At 42.8% G+C, this 22,261-nt stretch overlaps 1 protein-coding gene across 2 annotated transcripts in view; it reads left to right on the plus strand.

Moving 5' to 3' along the window:
* The window catches only part of LOC119401429 (SUN domain-containing ossification factor), a 94,346-nt gene that overhangs the window by 67,680 nt on the left and 4,405 nt on the right, over positions 1–22,261 (plus strand). The window contains exons 8-17 of one of the 2 annotated variants that reach the window (XM_049417425.1): positions 360–533; positions 1,737–1,881; positions 2,793–2,888; positions 5,176–5,212; positions 6,966–7,902; positions 9,355–9,600; positions 11,234–11,338; positions 11,587–11,839; positions 21,389–21,459; positions 21,542–21,709. In XM_049417425.1, coding sequence (XP_049273382.1) covers positions 360–533; positions 1,737–1,881; positions 2,793–2,888; positions 5,176–5,212; positions 6,966–7,902; positions 9,355–9,600; positions 11,234–11,338; positions 11,587–11,839; positions 21,389–21,459; positions 21,542–21,583 — 2,106 coding nt within the window. In that variant the 3' untranslated portion in view covers positions 21,584–21,709. Of the gene's footprint in view, positions 1–359; positions 534–1,736; positions 1,882–2,792; positions 2,889–5,175; positions 5,213–6,965; positions 7,903–9,354; positions 9,601–11,233; positions 11,339–11,586; positions 11,840–21,388; positions 21,460–21,541; positions 21,710–22,261 lie in introns of those variants that run through there. The other variant, XM_037668243.2, reaches the window with a different exon arrangement.

The raw sequence follows: 22,261 nt of genomic DNA on the forward strand, positions 1-22,261 counted from the left end.
TTTGACATTTCACGTGGCTTGGCTTGGTCCTCTTGGTAGCTTGATGATCGAATTGGCCGCCAGGAGTGGTGAGGGCGACATCCATGATGCATTTTTAAGTCCCGCCACCAGAAACATGACCTCTAAGATCTGTAGTTTTCATCTAAACATGGTGTCTTTGATGTGTTTGGGTGCTAAAAATTGATAACCTGCACATAACAGATTTCTTAATTTTTTTGTTGTCACCAGCTTTGTATTTCTCCGCAAAAGCTCGCTGTTTTTTGGGGGCAGGTGTGTTGTTTCTGAAGCAGTTTTTGATGAAAATGTCAGTAAGTATGGGAAAGGACCTTCAGTGGTACACTTTCTGCTCTCTTGACCAGGTTGATATCGCCAATTTTGAGCTGTTCTCTTCAATGCCCAAAGAGTTCGCAGTACTGATGAGTGACAGGTATCCCACGAGGGACTGGACACCACTTGGCATTTTCACAGCACTTGACCAGAAAGTGGTACAGAGCTTTGAACTCCATTCAGAAGCCTACGGAAAATACATCAAGGTAATTTTCGAGTCCGTTCTTTTCTGTTCTACAAAACTGAACTTGCCTACCTTGGGCTTAGACAAATAAAAATGAGCTTCACCAGCACTGTGATCAGGCATGAATGCAGGTTTTCTTTAGAAGGGGGAAGGGCGGGAGGGAGTGTACATATGCCTACAATCAATAAAAGCAATAAATTTATTCACATCCCAGCAAGTATTCTAACAACACAGTTACAGCTGGGAAGAAACACTTCATAAGTTTGTCACATGCCAAACGCCTGTGCTGTACACAAAAACTTGAACAGGGTGGTCAGGACATGGACATCCCCCCTGGATCCATATGTGGCTGTGAGGTGGCACTTCTGTCACTGAGATGTTTCTGAATTGGGCAGTCATATATGACAACACACAATACGAAGTATCCAAAGTAACGCAGATAAAGAAAGGAAGAAAGAATCTTTACTGGTTCTCACATTTAATTAGGATTCGATCAGAGAACAGATAGAGATTCAATGCATGCATTGACTGTCGATTCGTAGCAACAGAGTGACCATATTGCAAGCAAGCATACGTGTATGCAGCAGCACATTGACAAACCTGGGCCATGTTTTTGAGCAATCACTTTCAAAGATACTATCACAACATTTCACATGACTAGCACCAGGTGCATTGATGAACAGCAGCATTCCTTTGACTGTGCCAAGAATACCATCACTTACATATGACAATGCATCTTAAGCTAGTAACGTATAAATTTCACAGAAGTGAAAGTATCCCCAAAAGTGATTGATCAGAAATATAGTGCGGTTCTCTCTCTCTCTTCTTTTTCCCACTTAGAAAAGAAACTTAGTTGTTTTTTTTTGGCCAATCTGATATTTTGTATCTTTGATTATTCAGACTTAGTTCCTGTCAAGTCCGAATTATCAGTCGGAAACTGTATATCGGGAGTTTCTTGATTCTTCGGTGCCAGAGCAAGCCAAATTCAGTAAATTCAGCAGATTCAGTATATACTGTAGAGGGTAATTGGAAATGGCTAATATAAACATACTTGATATAACTTAAAGAGGCAGTATATTAACACAGCCATAGATTTTAGTTTTAAAATGGAATTATTAAACAAAAGTTACAACAGACATTCAGTTGTGGATGCTTATGTGTACGATTGTATGAAGCTAATGTGTGTAATGTGTAAGTTTTTGGTGGGTGGTGGGCTTTGGTGCAGGTTGAGTTGCTGAGTCGTTATGGATCAGAACACTACTGCCCGCTGAGCCTCGTGCGCGTTTTTGGCACATCCATGATTGACGACTACGAGCAACTTGTTGAGAAGCCTCGGGACCCTAGTGCTCAGGACGACGATGAAGAAGAAGGTAAAAAGATCTTTTAAGTTTTGTGTTTGCAGCCATAAATGTCTTTTTGTAAACAAGGTAATGTTTTAAACTGCCACTGGTAAACATATATGGACACTGTTCATTTTCAGTGTTTTGAGATTTCTCATGTGCCTTTTATATAAAGTGCATTTATCAGTGCATAGCAAAGGTTAGCACAGCAGCACCGAGGTTGTGTGCCCATTGAAAAAGCTGTTTGATTTTATTTTATGATTAATAATTTGGAGAATGACTGCTTCAACAAAACAGCACTTGCAGTGAGGTGTGCCACATACAAGACCAGCCTTGAAACCTAGAGGAAAATGTGGCATTAGGATTGAAAAGTGAGCTAGTTGCTAAGTTGTCATCATGTTATCTGTGCAACACTTGCAAAACAACATAAAAGAAAAGGAAGTGCACAGGCCAGGGGATGTGCCCCTCTAATCCAGCCTCTCAGAGGCCAAGTCTAAAGGACTGGCTGAGGTCGAGAGACCTATACCACAACTGAGCATGTCTATGAGACATCTGCAAAAAGCAGGTGACAAGTGGTGAAACCAGTGGTGGGTAGGTCACCTAAGAAAGGGCAAACAGGCCTTTAAGTTCTCTGCGTTAATGGGATAGTCGCTAGTGTGCAACCTGTGCACTTTATTTCCTGACGCTTTGTGTTTTGTGAGGACGTCACAGGTCACAAGATGAAATGTGGCTACCAGAACTAAGGCAAATACAGTATTGAACTGTTTCTGACACCCTGAAAAATGTACTTATGTAGGCTCAGTGCCAAAATGGGACAGAATATTTTAGTAGAGAAATGATTAGTAGCAATCTATCTTCCATGGAACTGAGCTATGCACATTGCCTCTGTCTTTATTTATGTATTGTTAAACTTAGCATTTTCTTCCTTTTCTGATAACCAGCTTCAACTGAACGGTCTGCATCCAGGAATGTTGTGGATAGGGCAAAAGACGTTGTAATCAGCCTCTTCAAAGTGCTCAGAAGGGACCAGGATGGAGGTGATTTTTCTTCATTGTCTCAACAATCTCTTCTCATTATAGTTGTTTGACAGGCATTTACAGATAAGCTTCAAAGTATTTTATAAAATAAAAGCTGTGGGGACTTAAAAAACAGCTCCTGTGAAGCCACTACATCTTGTTAGGGGCACATCATGCGAGTATGTATAAGCTTTGTGAATGTATACTTAGTCTCAAAATGGTCATTTACCGTTTAGTTTAGTAATAGTATTCTTATCACGAAGCTGAAGGGAGGGTTATCCTAGGCAAATCCATTTTGCAAAAGCCTTGCTTTCAGTGCACTTCATTTTATATGTACAGGTTAAACCAGTGAAGATGGTATGTAGACTAGCATCAGTGAGCCAATACTTTGTTGTGGTGTTTTCTGGCACATGGTGTCTCAACAATGGTTAGAACACTGAGCTGCCTGCAGTAAAAATGCTGCTACACACTCGCATGTCTGGATTTCACTATTATCGCTTTGTCCTCATTTTTCTTAGTCGTTCACATAGTGCGCTGATCACCACTATGACATAACTGTTCAAAATAGCCGAAATCACTTCCTTGCTTCGCTTATCAGGTATCATTTAGTGCCATCCAGTGCGGTAGGTTAGTAGTGCAGTGCCTGCGGCACTGCATCACTGAACACAAGGTCATAGGTTTCATCCTTGCCATGTCAGCCACATTTCGATGGGGGGAAATACAAAAGTGCCCATTTGCTGTGCATTTGGTGCCTGGCGAAAATCCCGCACATGGTCAGAATTAATTGGGGGTCTCCCATTACTGGGGGCCTCATAATCAGATAATTGTTTTGGCATACAAACCCCCAGAATTTACAAATTTTTTCTCATTTAAGGCTAGATTTTATATTCATCTTTACACTGACTAGGCTGACATGGTTGCTTGGTCTGTGCAGGATGTTGTGGTCAGTTGCTTTCTTTTTTCAGTTGGCATGCAGGTTTCGATTTTTTTAAACTGGATATATAGAACTGTAACCCAGACACACGAATGCAATGACATCTTCAATTCTTTTCATTTCATTTGAGCACCTTGCATTGCTTTACAGCATCACAAGGTGCTCAAATTCATGAGAGAATTATGATATTGCCAAAAAAAGCTGTATGGTGATCACATGCTTGCTGCCCATGAGTTTTCTAGCAATGTACTGTTTATTGCTCCATGGGTGCTAGTGACAAGTTTCCTACCCCTACCTTTTGAATTTATGTAAAGAAAATGTAATAAAAAATTACAGCCTTAAAGGGCCCCTAAACCACCCAACGGATGAAATTTAGTTGAGGTGAGGAAGTTGTGCTCGAGTTTACAACGAACACGTAGCCGTGAGAATTTTTCGAGACTGTGCCGTAATAGCGGAGCTATACGCGTTTGGTGATTGAAATGCGACGATCGCTTCTTTCCCTCTTTCCTACGCTACCCTCTTCCAAAACCGCTTTGCCCTCCTCGCTGAGTGCCCCTCCTCATCTCGCGTGGCATACGTCACCGCTGACGCGCTGTTCGAGACAGCGTCTACTTCCGGTTGCCGCGACTCCGACGCGCCAGCTCGCCGTCAACTCTGTGTGGTATCTGGGTGCACTGTTCGTTGACTAACCGCTGCTGCTGCCGTGCCGGCCCGTGCCCCTATGAATCGTGCCGGTATGGACCCTGTGTTGCGCGCACGCCTTCGAAGGATCGCCAACGTGATGGACCCGTACGGGGACACGCCGTGCCAGACCCCTTCGGCTCGAGATGAGGAGCCGAGCTCGAGTTCACGGAGCTCATCAAACCGCAAGGCGTGGATGTGTAATTACGCTAGCGACTTGGCGGTTGCGTTACGGGCCGCAGATGTCGATTCGCAAGCGGCAACACGACCAAGAACAGCAAGGTGCGCGTGAACAGCTGTTTGCAGAGTAACCGGAAGTCGTCGGTTATCGTTCGGCCAATCGCAAGCATCGAAAGTGATAACGTCATCGAGTTTCACTGGTGATGTCACACATGTCAGTGGCGGGAATGGCGGGAATCGGAAAGGAGAAGCTATTGTTTTTTCGAAATTGTGGCACGCCCGCGACCTGTAGCGCTGCGGCGTGTGGCATCGTTGATCGCAACGGCATTCTGCACGCGATGCGCTTGTTTACTTGAAATGTTTGGGAAAATGTCGGAGGGGGTTTAGGGGCCCTTTGAGTTATTTGTGCTTTTAAATCTGTGTAATCAGATTTCATCTCTGTAGTTGTATGCTGTGCATGTGATGTTGACTTTGTTTTTCAACTGCTGCTTCATTTCCCGTGTTCACTTGCAGAAGTTGTGGATTCTTTGGCAAATGCTCCATGTGCAGAGTAAGTTTAATGGTTTCATTATTTTCATTGCATGTTGAATTATTCTTAGTGCACTTCGTAGCATAGGCCTCATCAGCAAAAGCACAAAGTTGGGAGGCTGTTAAAAGCAAATACAGTGGTACTAAATTTGACTGAGAGTTGAAATGAGCAAAAAAGCATTTCATTAATCTGATATTGTGTAAGCGAATGACACTAATGCCACAAATGAATTTGAGGAATATTGAATGTGTTAATTTCACTCTGCTTAGAAAAAGATGACATTTATTAAGGTTTGCATATTGCAGTTTCTATTTCATGTGGTATGTGTTCACGTGTAATAAGTTGCCAAGGATTCTGCATGTCTTGCTGTGTTTTGCAAAACAGCAATGTGCACCAGAACAGTAATAATTGTCATCATCACGCAATGTGAGCTTTCAGTCTCTCTTTCAATTTTTATCTATTCGACATGTTCTGCAGTGTCACTGAACCTTAAGTGCACTGGCTTGAGCAGCAACTGTGAACTCTGATTATAAGGGCACAGTCGTGATCACTGGTGTGCGTGCTATCTTGGCAGGCATCAGCAGATGGCTTGTATACCCTTCTACGTGCTGTGCTCTCAACGCGAAGAGACTGTGCGAAAACTGCTTCTTTCTCTGAAGCGGCCGTATTCTCTTACACCAGCCTTTTGTAGAGTTGCACGAGGCCGGATCTAAAAGAGTTAGATGCCAGCCTTACTTCGTATAACATTACAATTTGTTGCTATCACATTCATTGCTTCGCCTTTGCGGTGAAACTGTGACTTTTTTATTATTTGTATCATAGGTATATTCCATGTTATACACTGCTTCGTCTGCCTGTAACTTTCTTGGCTTAAAAGCAACTGGAACCAAATTTTAGGTGGCCTGAAGAGCCTAGTTTCAGATACTGCAGGTGTAGAGGTGCCTCTATGCAAAATTTTACTTTTAAAGTAGGGGCAAAAGTGTCACAGGAAGTTGGTAGAAATGGCCGTTTATGATACCATAACTGAAAAAAAAAATGCCACCACTAGCCCTCATCGGTAGTGGTGCATTACTAGGACATGACCTAGACTGCTCAAATCCTAGGCATGACCTTGAGGATATAGTGGCACTGAAACATCTCGGAAGTGGCATGCCTGAGCCTGCGTCATAGCGACAACCACCAGATACGTGTGTCATCTATTTAGGTGCTCTTTGAAGGCTGCTAACAAGACTGTAGAAGACTGTAACAAGACTGTACTGTTACCAGCTTTGCCAAGGTTGCTTCAGTGATGTATATACTACCTAACTCCACTCCATTTAAGTCTTCAATGTGGAGACTTGAATGGCATTCTCGTGCAAGTATTACACGAACAGATATCCCACATTCAAAGGCTCACTAAACTTGAAAATAACACATAAAAAGCATCAGTTTTACTTTCACATGGGTTTCGGGTGTGAAATATTTGTTTGTATAACTCTTACAAGAGCTTCCTTAATGAAAATTTCTTTGCCTAAATGAATTACTTCAAGGACGAACTCCAAGCTACTCATTTGCTTTAGCCACCTAACATCAATAATTATCATGTTAATTAAGAAACATTGTAATTACATATGGAACTGTGCAAATACTCCATCATGAGGCTGCCAACCTGAAGACTCTAGTGCCTTGGTCTAATTTTAAAAACTTTGTGTAGCTACGTTTTATAAGAAAGAGGGATGCTTGACTATAGGTTATCTCGCTAAATTGTCTTCTTTACTTTTGTTTCTCTCCACAGTTCGAACGCAAACTGCAGTGTTGTGAACGTGTCTCGTCAAGCGCACAATGCAACTGTTAAGCGGCTTGGCTGCCAACAAAACAGAAGTCTGCAATTTTTCGGGTCTGTGTTTCAGCCATGCACCATGTGCTCTTTGTTTGTGGGCCAGTCAAAAGTGGCACAAACTTTAAGTGAAACCATTGCCTGCCGGTTTCTCCGTACTGCTCTGTTTCTAGAAGATGACTGTCCCATAAATGAGTCTGATGAAGGACAAGACCCTAGTAAGAGTACTGGGAGTCTTAGTGACATGTCCCAAAAGACAGACCATACCTCCGAGTTGACAGCAGCAAGTTCCAGCCCTGAAACTACTTCGGCGTCAGCCCCAACCAAATCATCATCCACACTCTCTGCGAATGCCACATCTCATGTGGAAACATCAAAATCTGTTGCCTTGCCCAGTAGTGACACAGCACAGCCAGAAAGCTCAAAAGCTTCTTCTAGTCCTTTGAGTGCAACAGCAGCCTCTAGCTTTGAGGCAAGTGCTAGTGTTGACCATAAGAACCTCTTGGACAATGAGACAACATCGAAAGACTTCAGCAGTGCATCTGAACCATCCCACAGGGAGAGCACAACATCGCATACTTCTGCAGCCTCCACCACTCTTCAGAGTAGCTCTCAAGCATCTATTACTACTACAGATTCAGTGACAGCAACTCCAATAATCATAGATGTGCCCACATCAGTGAAGACGAATCCTTCAAAGACATTGACTGCTGGTGCGGAGGCTGCATCTCCTGTGGTGGACTCAGCATCACCAAATAGTGTGACAACAGTTTTGGGAGTGCCACCTACAAGTGAAGTGGACAGTGGTGTCTTGGTCATGGGGCCAGAGACTGATAGTGGCAGTGTAGTTGCCACGGTACCTTTGCCTCTTGATGAACTTGTGCCTGATACCGATGTGAGTTTTATGTTTGATTACTATACTACTTCAGCACACACATCAGTTGCAATATATTTACTTTTCAGTTATCCATATATTGTTTTTGTTATTTTTTTATACGCCTAAGGATGGTGTTTTTCATTAATTTGTTGAATTAGTAGAACAATGTTGAATTGCCAAATTTTATTAATTCGATAAGAAAATACTCATGGCTTTTTCTAAGGAAACATGCTGTACATGATTAAGGGATTATTGTACAATAAATTAATTGCCATTGTTGGCAGCAGGCATATAACCCCCACTGGACTTCGGAATTGCCAAGCTTTTATGGAGTTGTAACTAGGCTTCAGTGTATTCACTTTTAAAAATATTTTAGTTTGATAATTGTGCATCTAATTTAACTTTGGAAATATTAGTACAAAAGCTGCATTCAAAGTGTGAAAGTGGTAACAAAAGCATGCACAGTAGTGTTTCATGCACTGTAGGTTGTCATGAAATTTCAGTGCTGCACAATCAATCTACCATGTATAACCACAGCCTTTGCTGCATCCTTTCTTCAGTTTTAAGACTGTGTTGGTTTAAGACTGTGTTGTGCACTCTAGTGTGCATTACAACCCATGCCTTACAACTCATTGCTGCTTTTAGCATCTGCACATTTTTCATATCCTGGTGATGCAGTTGATTGGAGTCTGAATTTTTCTAAAAGGAAAATCCCATTTGAAGTCTAGTGAAAGTGACCTGCTTACTTTTTTTACAACATCATGATGGCATAATCACTGCAACTGCAAAGTTCCCATAATACTGACTAGAACTTAAAATTTTGTAATGCTAAGCAGCACACTAACAATAAAGAACTAGCTTGCAATTGGTACTTATTTGTTTAGTAAATCATAAAAAGTATATTTGCACTTATTACTCAAATATAAATTGATTGAGATCAACTTAGTGAGAATGTCCTGCCACCTCCCTGCAGTTAAATTGAAATCCTTGTGTTTTGTGTGCCATAACCATGACATGATAATGGGGCAGGCCTTAGTCACAATAATTTTGACCACCTGGTGTTGTTTATTGTAGAGCTCAATCTAATACACATAGTACTTACGTGTTTGGTGCATACCTCTGAGGGAAAGGTAGTACATAGTTAAAAACAGAAGGAACAAAAGGAGAAGGGATAATCATTCTTTTTGTCTTCCTTCCATTGTTTTTTAGCCTTGCACCACCCTTCTTTTGTAGCTAGGTACACAGGTTTTTTTTTTTTTTTTTTTGCTATCACCCCCATTGAAATGCAGCCACTGTGGCTGGGAATAAAACCTACACCTTCCTGCTAAGAAATAAATAGAAAACGCCTTCTGCAAGGTGGTTTTTTTTTCTTTCCTTTCTTTTTTATGAAAACACAGCTGCCAGGTACCCTAGTGGCAGGAGTCTGAAGTTTCACCTAGTCATTATGATGCCCTTTTTTACTTGGCACAGTTGCAGCTAAGGGAAGTTCGTGCTCCTCCCCCAGAAGCAGGCGCCTTAGCTCTAAGCAACCAGCGGGAATCGGTGTTCATGCGGATCAACAACCGCATCAAAGCTCTCGAGCTGAATATGTCCCTGAGTGGGCAGTATCTGGAAGAGCTGAGTCGCCGCTACCGGCATCAGATGGACGACATGCAGCGGGCCTTCAATCGCACTGTCAATGCACTCAACAAAACTGCTCAGAAGGCTGCTGAGAAGGTGAGACTGTTCCTTACTGACCATGAGTTTCAGCTTTTCTCTCTAAAATGGAGTTCATAGTACCTGTTGTCTTGCCTGTGTATGCACTGATACTAATATTGCTGTGCCTGCTTTTATTGTGGCAAGGAGTGGGAAGAAGTGTTTTACAGAGAACACTTTTCTCCATTACAACAACTGTTAGAATGACAGACTCATTGTTGTTCGGTTTTCAGTTGCCTCTCATTTTTTTATTTATATTATAGTTAACTTGACATTTTGCTGAAGTATATTTGTATTTTACTTTTTTTTTTCTTTTAATTACTGCTGCAGTTCTTGCACATGCACATGCATAAACTTTACCAGACCTGTTGCTGTGCTGTGGCAGTGCTCTTGTGGGAACTCTGTTGCTGCAGAGCTTTAAAGCTAGTTTCTGCTGCTCTCCAAGAGCATTGTACCCTTAATACACAGGTCAAGGTCAACTCCCGTCATAGACATGGCATGCATTCATCTTGGTGTACGTGCATGTGTGTGTGTTTGAGCTCTGTCCAAAAAGTTTGTGTAGCAAGTCAGCAAGGAAGTGATAGAAGGGCACGGTGGTGCTGCTTGCTTGCTTTACCATAAGCCATGCCTTTTTAGTTGTAATGCAGACCTACCATTAGATATAACAAAGGACCAGTAGTATTACACATTTGTGAAATTGGGTAAGAATGCTGTAAAATTTTATCAGATGTTATGATGTCATACACGAAAGAACTTTCTTCATTTTAGTTCAGCATTTTTGGGAAGGCTGTGAAGGAAGGACACCAATCATGTGCATTCTCTCATGCTCAGTGACCGCTTAATGACTTTTGCCAGAAGAACTCAGTTTATATAAGCATTTTTGTTTGTAAAAGTTGTCTGTATGATAGAAAATTTGAAAACAAAATTTTTTTGTTCTGAGGTTGTAGTACTGGGACTGCTCACTTCTGAGCACTAGCATCTCATAAAAGGTCAACATCCCTGCTCCTTGTCTTACGTTTACGAATATGACATCAGCTGAAGTGCTGAAGCCACAGACGAAGGAATGAAAAAAGTAAAGAAGCAAGTTTTAAAAAATGCAAGAAAGAAAGGGAAACTACATTCATGTTTATGGTGTTTTTTTTTACTGATATTGTGCATCGTGAATTCACTAGCAAAGCTAGAACTTCCACTGCAGGGTTGTGTGTGGAGGTTTGGAAGTGCCTGAAATGATGTGTGCCCTGTGTCCAAATTTGTCCATAGAGGGCCACTGGATTTCGCACCAAGACTAATGCTTCTGCACACTCAGCATTGATAGTGCTGCATGAGATTTTGACTTTCAGTTCCATTCACTGTGCTCGAACGCCCCTTCTCTGCGTGGTTCTCCCACACTTGCCACATCCGGTGCGCTCTGTGTAATGTTCAACTCCAAGAGAGAAATGCCATGACTTTGTTTATGCGCCAAACGTAAGAGGGCCCCGTTTTGAGTCTCATCAGGGTGTGACAGGGCACGCAGCACATTTCACATTATGCGATGGTGATTGTTCATAATTTAGTGTCCTTAGCTTAGCGATCATGTTGAATGAAGCTCATAATGCATGAAAGCAAACTGTGTGTGCATTTTCTCTCCTAACTTTTTTTCCATGTTGCTTTACAGGACCTTCGTCAACAGGAGACGTTGGTGCAGCTTCAGCAGCAGCTGGACAATCTGACTCAAGTCGTGAACACTCTGCTTGCAGAGCGCCAGACACTGAGCAAGCAGGTACATAATTGTCCACACTCTTACATTACCAAGGCTAAGCAGTGGTTCTCCCTCTCTAAATGACTGAAAAAAAAACTAAGTACAGCAGGCAATTTATGCAAATAAAAGTAATAGCATCTGTAACTGCACACATTTAGATTGCTTCTTCCTAGCACTGGAGAGTAGTGTAGCATAAAATAAAATAAACTTTTTTTTTGAAGCAGCTAAAGAGCCATTTATTATTCATAATGGCCTGCACATTTTCCCAGATCTTCGAGAGCCATGTTTGCCTGATCCTGATCGAGGCTATCATCCTGGCTACGGTGTTCTCATTGTGCCTGCGCCACATGCGTACCTCACCAGCCATGATGGCACAGCAGGAGAGTGCAGCCCGGCCCTTGACCCCTGGCCGCCTGGTATTGAAACGACGCACAGCATCTGTAGGCCATGAGGAGCGCATTGAGGAACTTGTCACTGTGGCAGAGAAGAAGCAGAAGCCTAGTAATGAAGACCTAAACTCAAGTGGGTGTCTCTATGTGAAATTATTTCAGCATAGAAAATTTGCTTAGTGCTGTGCAAGGGCTGTGTTCTTGAATGACCACATTCAATGACACTCTCACCTTAGCACTATTTCCAGTGTGACACATTGCAGGATAGCGAAGGGCTTTTTTTGTGTCATGATGTGTTGACGCAAGCGACAGTTATGCTCTTGTAAAAGCAACATTTGTTGAAGGTGTACCTAGCCCATAGCTTCTTTCATAATGTACTACAGTTCCACTACACAAGCTCACTGGTGTGCTCTGAGCTTGAGTAGCGGAAAAACTCTTGAATCTAAAGGAATCCTAAGGAAGCAGTATTGTCAATTTTGAAAAAAGCTTAATTTTTTATATGCAAATTGTGCCCAATTTTTCATAACATATAGCCCTCAATGAGAAATTAAGCGATGTCCTGTTAAAAAAATTACTGTATCAGGTATAATGTGTAAGCAATACAAAATTTGATAAAAAATAGTATCAGGCTTCACTTGTTAGGCCTGTCCTATCCTGCAGATTTTTAATTGGATGTATCTCGCATGCCGTTTATCAGCTGGAGTACTTCGTAAAAATTATATTTTGCACGAATCAGAGAAAGTGTCAGCTGTGAAGGGCTACACGCTTATCAAAATTATGTTAAATCTTGCATAGGTGTGTCAGTATTGGTCACAGAGATAGTTAACCATCCCATAATTGTGTGCCTATTGGCATGCCTGACCCTGCACTCTACAACGAAAAAAAAAAAAATACTGGGTTTGATTCAAGAAATACGTGATCATTATTCAGGTGGTGTGAAGACAGCATTACAGAGTCTAGCAATATGGTCAATGTCAAAAACGCTGTCTGCGTGTGAACTAGCCATGACAGAAACCAGCTAATTGTTAATGAAAGTTCATCCTTTCCCAATGTCAACATATTAGCCCACCAGGCTGTGTTAGTGACAAGAGTTCCTACTAATGCCTGAGGTCGTCATCAGCCACACCCTGTTTTCTGGACTGTGCTTATGCTGCTTTCTGTATGTTCATCACTATGAAATTGACCTCGAAAGGTTGTGTCAGTAACATTGAGGATGTTAAGGAAGCCATGACTGCATAAAGTAATGTCTCAGTTAACAAGTTCAAAAATAATGTGAACTGCTGGAGTCATGCGTAGAGTTGTGCATAGAGAAAGGGCTATGCAGTCGCCGACCGTTTATTCGGACTCGGCGGGAACTGCCGAAAAGTCCGAATAATCGGGAGTCCAAAAAACAGGATTCACCAGAAAAAAGCACCTTTATTGGCCCAGCAGCCAAAAAAAACTTGTCGGTTCGCATCTGTACACATGTACGCTTATGCGCAACCAAGTCGGCCTGTATTTCAGCCAATGTTTGGCCACCCCTGTGTGCTGGCAATAGCACTGCAATGTCCTACGCTAAATCCGCATTTGATGGCTGTGGTGTGGGAGGTGCGTCATCACGGCAGCCACTGGTCACATTGCTGGTTTGAGTAGCTGACGGATGATCTCATCCGCCAACTCGGCGAAAACTGCCAAGCAACTTTGGATTGAGGTCCGCCGCCTTCCACTTGGTGAATAATCGCCGTTTTTTTTGCCATCGTCAGGGCCTTGTAGTTGCCGCGTTTTAGTTCCAGCGGCGCACATGGAACGGGCGGCGTCGGAGCAATTTCAGCAGACCGGTCCTCGCACGCCAAGCAACAAAGGGAGCGAGACACAAAGCTCGGGACACAGATCAGGCCTAGCCACAGAATGACAACGCAAACCCTCACACGCCAAAAGGGAACGACGTTGTGCTAGTTGATGTTGCAGCGCTTCTATTGTCGTACTCTCTTTGTCCGAATTAGGATCCGCGTTGTACTCGTACACGCTGTCATTCACCTCAAACGTCGCACCGAGCTGATCCCAATCTTGACTTGGCTTGGCCTGCTGTTTGGCCGTGGTAGCCGTTCAATGGATACTTGACTGGCTAAAGCCAAAAGGCAACCGTTACGTGTAGCCAACAAGCATAGCCTTCGAGATTGGCAATTTCTGCATGGATTTTTGACACTGGCACGATCTCCAGTTATAGCAACATTTTAGTGCTGGCAACCTAGTAAACATAGTGTAAACCATGGAGGAAGTGGTGTAAACATTGCCAGTGCCTCCTCTATAACTTTCAGTGCCTGGTGGATGGGGAGGAGAACAAAAGGCGCGACTGTCGGCGCGAGTACAACCGGTCACCGCCAGGCGCCGCCACCCAAACAGGGTTTCGCGGTCTTTCGCTCGCTGCCCGCGCATCACTTGCGCAGGTGCGGCTGCTAGTTTCGTTTCCCGATTTTCTCGACTTCAGGATATCTTGAGATGCTGACAATGATCGGTAGAAGCAAGGCCTACTCGACGGCTAAGCTCTTGAGCTCGCTCGCAACAAACACAAGACTTGGCAAAACCCGCAGTTGCTGTTGGCACTCGGCCGCGGAGCAAGCTTATACAAAACCCGATTCAAAATCAGTCTACGTTCCACCCAATAAAACTTGCTGCTGGGCGAGTTGGTTCATACTTGCAAGGAAAGAATACTGATGCGCACACACATAAAAACACGGACTCAGGAGACTCGGACGAGCGCATACTTTCAACTAACTTTATTTTTCGTCGTCAACAATATATGCCATCATCACTCATTCCGAGCTATACCTTCTCGCCATGAGACGCACAGGAGGAGTAGAGTAAGAGCAAAGCACAAGAACTATCCGCGCCGAATGAAGTGTGAACAGCGCTCTGAACGCGCGGCTAGTTCAGGCCGTCTGCTGCCGACATCTAAAATAGGCAAGCGCGTCCGGTTACCGATAGTTTTGCTTTTCTTTCCTTTGACATTCCATATTTTGCTTTGCCACTGGAGCGCCACGTTAATGCTTTCCACTGATCGCAACTGGCGCAGCGCAGTTTCTCTGGCAGCAGCGTGCGTGAAGCGAGTGCTCATAGCTCCCTTATAGAGTTCTCATCTTGCTTCCATCTCTGCCTTGTTATCAGCGCCTAGCTGCGATGCGAACAGAGGGCGGATAGAATAGCGAAGCTCCAGTGCACGTGCGTTCAAGTCACCCGGGAGGTGTTGCTGTTTCGAACTCAATCGGTCTGAGGACGCGGAAACGAGCTCTCACTGCGCCGTCTCTTACAACGAGCATCTAGGGTGCGCGCGCGCCTGCTCGGTAGCCCCGCGCTCGTGCTGCTGCAGTGACCAAATAATTTCAAAATTAACGTCTTCAGTGCCGGCGACACCTTTTTCGGTACCTGCTGGCCTTTTAATAAAAAAGCAATTCAATCCTGCCTGCATTTTATACACTTGCTGGGCAAGAAGTCGGAATTGCCAATCCTTGCCCAAGGGGTCGTAACTATTAGTGCAACGACATTATGCTACATGTTTTCAATGATTATGAAAGCTGATGTGGAGGACAATAAGTGGACAAAGTTTAAGAAATATGAAAAATGTTTTTTTTTTAATTGTCGTCAGAAGTTTTCATTGTCCGGTGTTTTCTTTAACTTAGCCCGATCATGTCTCTTTACTGAAAAGTTATATAAATATAAGATTCGGCAGTGTGGTAGATAAGGATGCGAAGAACGTAATGCGCAATTTTTGTCGCTCTGCTACAAGGATTTTTCGAGATAAAGACCTTCAAAGTAAAGAAAATAACGTCTCCTGGGACTATTTTGAGGTTTTTTATAAAAAGATCTACACTACACATCAAAACTAAAAATACCTCAGCAGAAGCAAAAACATGCATATATTTAGTTAAAGAAATTTCAGCTACCTAACTTTAATATATTTTGTGCAATTCATAACGAAAGTTGGCCAAAACAGCAGAGCGGATGAGCGCTCTACTCCACCTCTTCGTCATTATTGATTTCCTGTGCTTCGAAAAAATTTTTGGCGGCAAAACAAATTGCGGATCTCTTCTTTCCACTCATCAGGCAATAATATATAAAATTTTGAAATAAATTTGAGAGGTCGACCAGCCATCGATTGTTCGATCTTACGTGGAATCACCCTAATAAAACTTTGAACTCGATTTTCTCCTCTATTAATAAACCTATAGTGATGGCGAAGTTAACGACATTAGTTCTCGGAGCACAATTTATCGATCTAAACCGATTCATTGTTTCTCTTTAGTGTCCCTTTAAACGCATAGTTCGAGAGGAGTGGCTTGAGGAAGTAAATACATATGAGGTTCACGTGTCGCACCCTGTGGTCATAGCTGTTATCACTGTGGCATTTAAGGAGCCTTGATGCACAGATGGCTGGAACTGTGTACTTTGTCAAGGTACTGAATGGCTTTGCCAAAGTTGGGTTGCCTTTGAGCGCACCGTCTGCAAAAGCTCGCAAAGTATCAAAGACAAAAAGGAGCTGGTCAGATGGATACAGTCCAGGCACTTTCTTTTTTCGTCCGACTTGCACAGCGGCACGCAGCAGTACGACATCGCACTTCATGCAAGCTACGTGGTCACGACAAAGGATCAAAAAATCTTCCATCGCATTCAACTCGCTAAACCCAACCGCACGTGTCAAGGCAGAGCAAAGCAAACAAGCGCTCTAGGCCGCGCCCGCACCAGCACTACCGGCTCAGCGCCCGACCCTAGGGTGCCTTGATGCGCGTTTTGTGGGCGCACACATCGAGGCACACTACCGGATGGATGCTATGAGCGTCCCCTTTATAACGGGGCGGTGACATGTCTGTCACCATGCTCGAAGAAAAAAGAAAAACTTCCTTGTTTCATGCTGGCCTAATACCTTGTCTACATTGATTAAATCTATCTTATTATACCAAAAAAATTTATAAATTCACGGTCTATCTCTCTGCCTCTTAAGGCAGAATGACCTTATTCCCCCCCCCCCCCCCCATTATTTATTTTTGTATTTTATCTCTACTCTTCTGCCACCAATACTCTAACCGTCTCTTACTTATTTCTATCGCGGACGTGTTCAACTTTCCATTGTTGTCCCTAAAACCCAAGGCTTCCTGCAGACTCGTGCCCACAAGTATACCTGGGTGAATATCGCCACATTCAATCAGTACATGTTCCATCGTTTCCTTAGTTCCCCCGCAGCATGTACAGTGTTCGTCTTCGTTACTGAATCTCGCTTTATAACTTCGTGTTCTAAGGCAGCCCGACCTTGCTTCAAACAGTAAAGCGCTTCCCCTTGAATTATCATAAAACCTTTCCCTCCTTATTTCGTTTTTTCCCCTTTCGGTAGTTACTCAGAGCCGGCTTCTTTTCCATCGCTGTCATCCAATAAGTCCTCTCCGCCTCCCTGACCTTCCGCTTAATGCTCCCTGTTGCCATATCGCCCGCACTGCTAGCCGTATATTTACTGGTGAGCCTCCTAGTTCTCTTTCTCCACTGCGTGTCAACGCTTTTTCTATACAAATACCTGAAAACCTTCTCTGCCCATCTACTCTTCTTCATTTTCCTCAGCCTCTCTTCGAATCTCATTTTGCTCTGAGCTTCCCTCACTTCAAAGCCTGTCCATCCCATATCACCCTTTACAGCCTCAATTGTCGTCTTCCCGTGAGCGCCCAACGCGAGGCGGCCCACCGTCCTTTGATTTACATCCAATCCTGATTGTACCTCTGACTTCATCGACCCTGTTTGCACAGCGCCACCACGCAGTCGCGGCGAGCGGGGGAAACGCAAGCGCCGACGGCCGCGGGAGGGTGTTCTACCAGGCACTGAAAGTTATAGAGGAGGCACTGACATTGCTGACGCTTGTCATGGCGTTCAGTGTCGCACTCGATCAGCTAGCCGGAGTTCGAAAAATCAAACGACGGACTGTGTGGCGTCTGAATTTTCGTTCGTGAGATTACATTACTTCAATGGGACGAGTGGCGGTGCCGCGAAGGTGTCCGAATAAACGAGCATGTCCAAATTTTCACCGTCCGAATAAACGGTCGGCGACTGTACTGTATTCAACCATATGAATAAAATGGACAGCGAAGCCAAAGGAAGCATGGGAGAGATTAATTGCTATGTTTCTTTGAATGTAGATATAGTAAGGAAAAGAGAAATTGAACTGGACAAAGGCACAACATGCTGCAGGTGGGAAGCAAATCCACATCCTCTGCATTGTGCATCGCATGCTTTGCCAATTATGCTATCACAGTGGCCATCTTCCTGTACACTTTTTGTAATAGTAATATGTGTGCATTGGATTACAGCCGTCTAAATGTTGGCCAGCGCCTCTCATGGCCATGGCATTGTATATGGAACATTTTTTTAGCTGCAGGCATGCCACTTAGCCACATGCGTGATGCCTGTAGTAATAAAAACGTTCCCTACCCATTAGCAGGGCTGTCTGGCTCCTCCACAGCTGCAATCCTGTGTACAACCTTCTTCACTTCCTTTCCCTTAGAAGGCTGCTGAAAAAGTAGCAGCATCATATGGAAGATTGATGCAGTAGCAGTTCTTGATTTCTGTGAAGTTGATTTCTCGGCTCTGCAGAGGCTCTGTGGTGTTTGCTTCAGCTGGCAGTGTGCTGGTTCTACATGGGCTGCATTCACTAGGGCACATGCAAGAAATGTGGCTGTATCATGTGCCTTTCTCTAATTGTGCTTATTTCTTCTTTTAAATGGCTGCTCATTAGGAGCTGCTCATTTTTCAGGGTAAGGGCATGTCATGCTAATCTTTTTAGTCATGGGTCTGTTGCCAGTCAGTAATCTTTGCTCATCAAATATTAGCAGAGACAACATTGTACTAACACCCGCTAACCTAAAGCAACACAAGTGTTGCATTTCGTAACGTAAGGGATCACGGCAGGAAGAATATTAACTGGCACAGTATTACTTGTGAATGCAAAGTCCTATCGTGTTTTGCAGCTTTTTTTTGTTCGGATTCAGTTTCCTCCTGCTGCAAATTCATTCCATTGATTCCATTTGGAACACTAGCAATATGTATGACACTTTCATAGCCCAGGATGTAGACTTACGTATGTCAGTGTCATGAAACAACATTGGTACTATTCTGCTCCAAAGCTCAAGTGCAAGCATCCATGCTGCAGTATTTCTGCGAGCAGCCTCTCCTTCAAAATTTGGGAAAGGCAGAACTGGGCATGGATATATAATATAGCAAGTCTTAGATAAAGGTTACATTTTGTGTATACAAGGAGACAAAGTGATACTTCTTGCCCACACACTATAAACAATACAAAAATTTATATTTTTCAAGCTTTAACTCACTCGTTGGCCTTTAGGATGTTGAATGAGTATTTCTCCATCGCTGACTAGACATGAAATGACGGGTATCATGACATTTTCCGGCAAATCACCCGGAGCACACTAGCTGTGCTACAGGAACCCCCTGGAGGAGCAGCTTAGTTTTATCACGAGATCACATTGGCTCTAATATGTAAGGTGAAGCTGGTTATCACTGTTATGGCCTGCTTATCTTCAAAATGCAAATTGAACACTGTGCTACACATTTTGTGCTCTTGGAGCACACTGAAACCACTAGTCAAGGGGTCATTAGAAAAATGCTGAATTGAACACGAGTGCCTATATTGCTGTTTTTAACAGTGAAGTGTACCTGAAATGCCGCATGCCAGCAGAAATTTAAGGGAAGTTACTTAAGAATGTTTTTAAGAATGTTTTCGTTATTTTTGAACAACAGAAGTGTGATTAACTCGAAAGTCTACTTAAAGGAAAATTTATTTCAATATTGCATGGCCAGATCTTTATATCAGACTTGTTTATGTAAGATGTTTATGCTGCTTTGAACAAGAACTATTTAGCTTTCTATGAAAGAAAGGAGCGGTCACAGAAAGCTACTACAGTCAGCAGCTTGATGAGGTGGCTGCCCCGTGGAATGACAGCAACTGACAGTCCACAGAACAAAAAAAGATCAGAGCACAGAAGAAATTATTATAAGGTAGTTAAAGCATCTTGAATACAGAATTGAAAGGAAACCTTGAAATGGTTCTTGGCAATTGAAACATAATAGTCGGCCCGCACGGCAGCCGTTTTGTGCCACCGGTGAATGCTGGGCGCCCTGGGGTCAGATGTTGTCGTTATGCTGTACCAAGGCTCCCACTTTCCTTGCATACCATGTGAGCCAGCTCAGCATTGCCAATGCTCATTAATGGCACAATAAGTGCTAGCTACCATGCATGCTGATTATCGCATTTCAGTTGCCGAACACTGTACATTGAACAAGAGCAACAACTTCTGCAAGAAAGTACCACTTGCCAAGTCTGTGCACAAAAGAAAAATCTGAAATGTACTCTTGTGAATGTGCCATCTAGACTTTTTTTGTGCCACACCGGCCCAGATAAAATGTTCGAATCAGAATGAGTCAGTTACTGGTGTTACATACCTAAGTGCGAAATCCAACATTTCATCCAACTCGATATTATATTGCAACAAAAATAATGTCGTAAGACGTTAATTTATGTGTGTTATAGTAATCATTTCTAATTACTTTGTAACTAAATATCTATTTATTCTGAAGCAATTCATGCTCTGTTTTTTCATAAATAGAATGGAATCTCAGGCTAGAAATATAGTGCAAATTCATTTTCGGTGATGTACATGTTGAGCAAAGAAAAATAATACGTTTGACGTGAGCCGCGGGAAGTGGCACGTCGAACGACTCGTCGAATATGGTAGTGCCTTCAGCAAAGTGATCATATGCAACAGTGCGCTGCAAAGTGAAGTTAAATGAAAAAAAAAAATTATTATGCAGGATGTTCAATTCATCCAAAGCTCAATGTATCTTGTTCTTTCTTAGCCCTCCATTCAATACAAATAGCAAAAAAAAAGTGGTGTACACAACTGTGTGCATAGCGTCTCAAAGGGTTTAGACAGGGGGGTCTTGAGTCGCGGTTGTGAATGACAAAAATTGTGGCTTTTACACTGCTCTTACGCAAAATAAGTACTGGATTTACGTATTAATAAAGAAAATGTAAATGCATTGATGTAATAGACACTTGTTTATTGTTTTCCTGAGACTTTCAATAATTCGGCATTTGGTTAATTTGAAAATTTTTTTCTGGTCCTGTAAAATCCAAATTAACAAACTTTTACTGTACACTGATTTGAACATCCAATAATGTGGAATAAGTTTGGCGTATAGATTTTGTCAACGTTGAATTCATAAAATTTGCACTTTCCTGGTTAAAGTGCGAGTTATACCTAGTACTTGGTATCGCGGGATTGAATCCTGGCCACGGTGGCCACATTTTCAATGGAGGCGAAAATGCTTGAGGCCCATGTGCTTAGATTTAGGTGCACGTTAAAGAACCCCAGGTGGTCAAAATTTCCGGAGCCCTCCGCTGCGCCGTCTCTCATAATCAAATCGTGTTTTGGGACGTTAAACCCCAACAATTATTATAACTAGTACTTGGTATTCATGCTATTCTGATGCTTACATTGTTGTATAGTTGAGCAGATACACAGACCTTAGTCGTCGAGGACTTGTTTGTTACAACCATATGTAAGCTATACTGAGCAACTACAGCAGGTCAGCCAAATTAATGGCATGCGACTTTTGTACTAATTTATGTATTATTTGTTGGTTTTGACAGAGAGCAACTTTGTCATTGTGGAGCCTACAATGCCCATAGTTGTGGAAGCCCCTCCAGCTCCAACGGAAAAGGTAAATGCTGCAGTTCCCATGCCTTGCTTTCCATACCTGCTTGACCCTCACCTGCCTTCTGCTTTCCTGGCACTCTTTTCAGGCAAAGAAACATAGACGCAAAAAACGAAAGTTCTATACGTGAGACAAGCCAGAAACACACATACATCCAACAGATGCTCATTGTCTCAAAAGATTTTAGTCAAGTTCCTTTTTACAACTGCCATATTTAGTATTTTCTCTGCTTGAAAAAGACTGTGATATCTAATAAAACTTTCTTTATGAACCGAGGGTGTTGTTTCTCTGACAGACTAGTGGAATAATGGACACATGCAGTGCAGTTTGTATATACTCCACATTTATGGGGACAGAGTTCAATATCTCTGCCTTTCTTTGGGCAGAAATGGCTTTCTTTCTTTACAATTTGTAATAAATCTGTTATTTGCACTGCATAATAATCTCTTTCTTAGGTACAAACTTTAAATGTTGCTTCAAGAAAGCTTTTGATTGCAATTCCTTTCTTCATGTTTCTGCTTATTACCACCTGGGTCGATATAGTTCACAGTACACCTACTGGGGCACTGTTGCACATTATTGATTAAACTTTTAATTCACAATGGCTGCCTCAAAGTTGGAGATTTGCATTTGCTTATGTGTTGTCATATGATGCAAACAAGAATTCAGCTCATTAACTGCTCTAGAAGCTTCCATTGGATAACTGTTGAAGTTTATGCTGAAGCCACAGCTGACAGCAAGTGAAAACATGTAATTATTCAGGCCGTACTACTGGTAGTGGCCGAAGCACATCTTGATTTGAGGATCC

The sequence above is a fragment of the Rhipicephalus sanguineus genome, chromosome 1 (assembly GCF_013339695.2).
Source record: "Rhipicephalus sanguineus isolate Rsan-2018 chromosome 1, BIME_Rsan_1.4, whole genome shotgun sequence".
In the NCBI taxonomy this organism is placed as follows: Eukaryota; Metazoa; Arthropoda; class Arachnida; order Ixodida; family Ixodidae; genus Rhipicephalus; species Rhipicephalus sanguineus.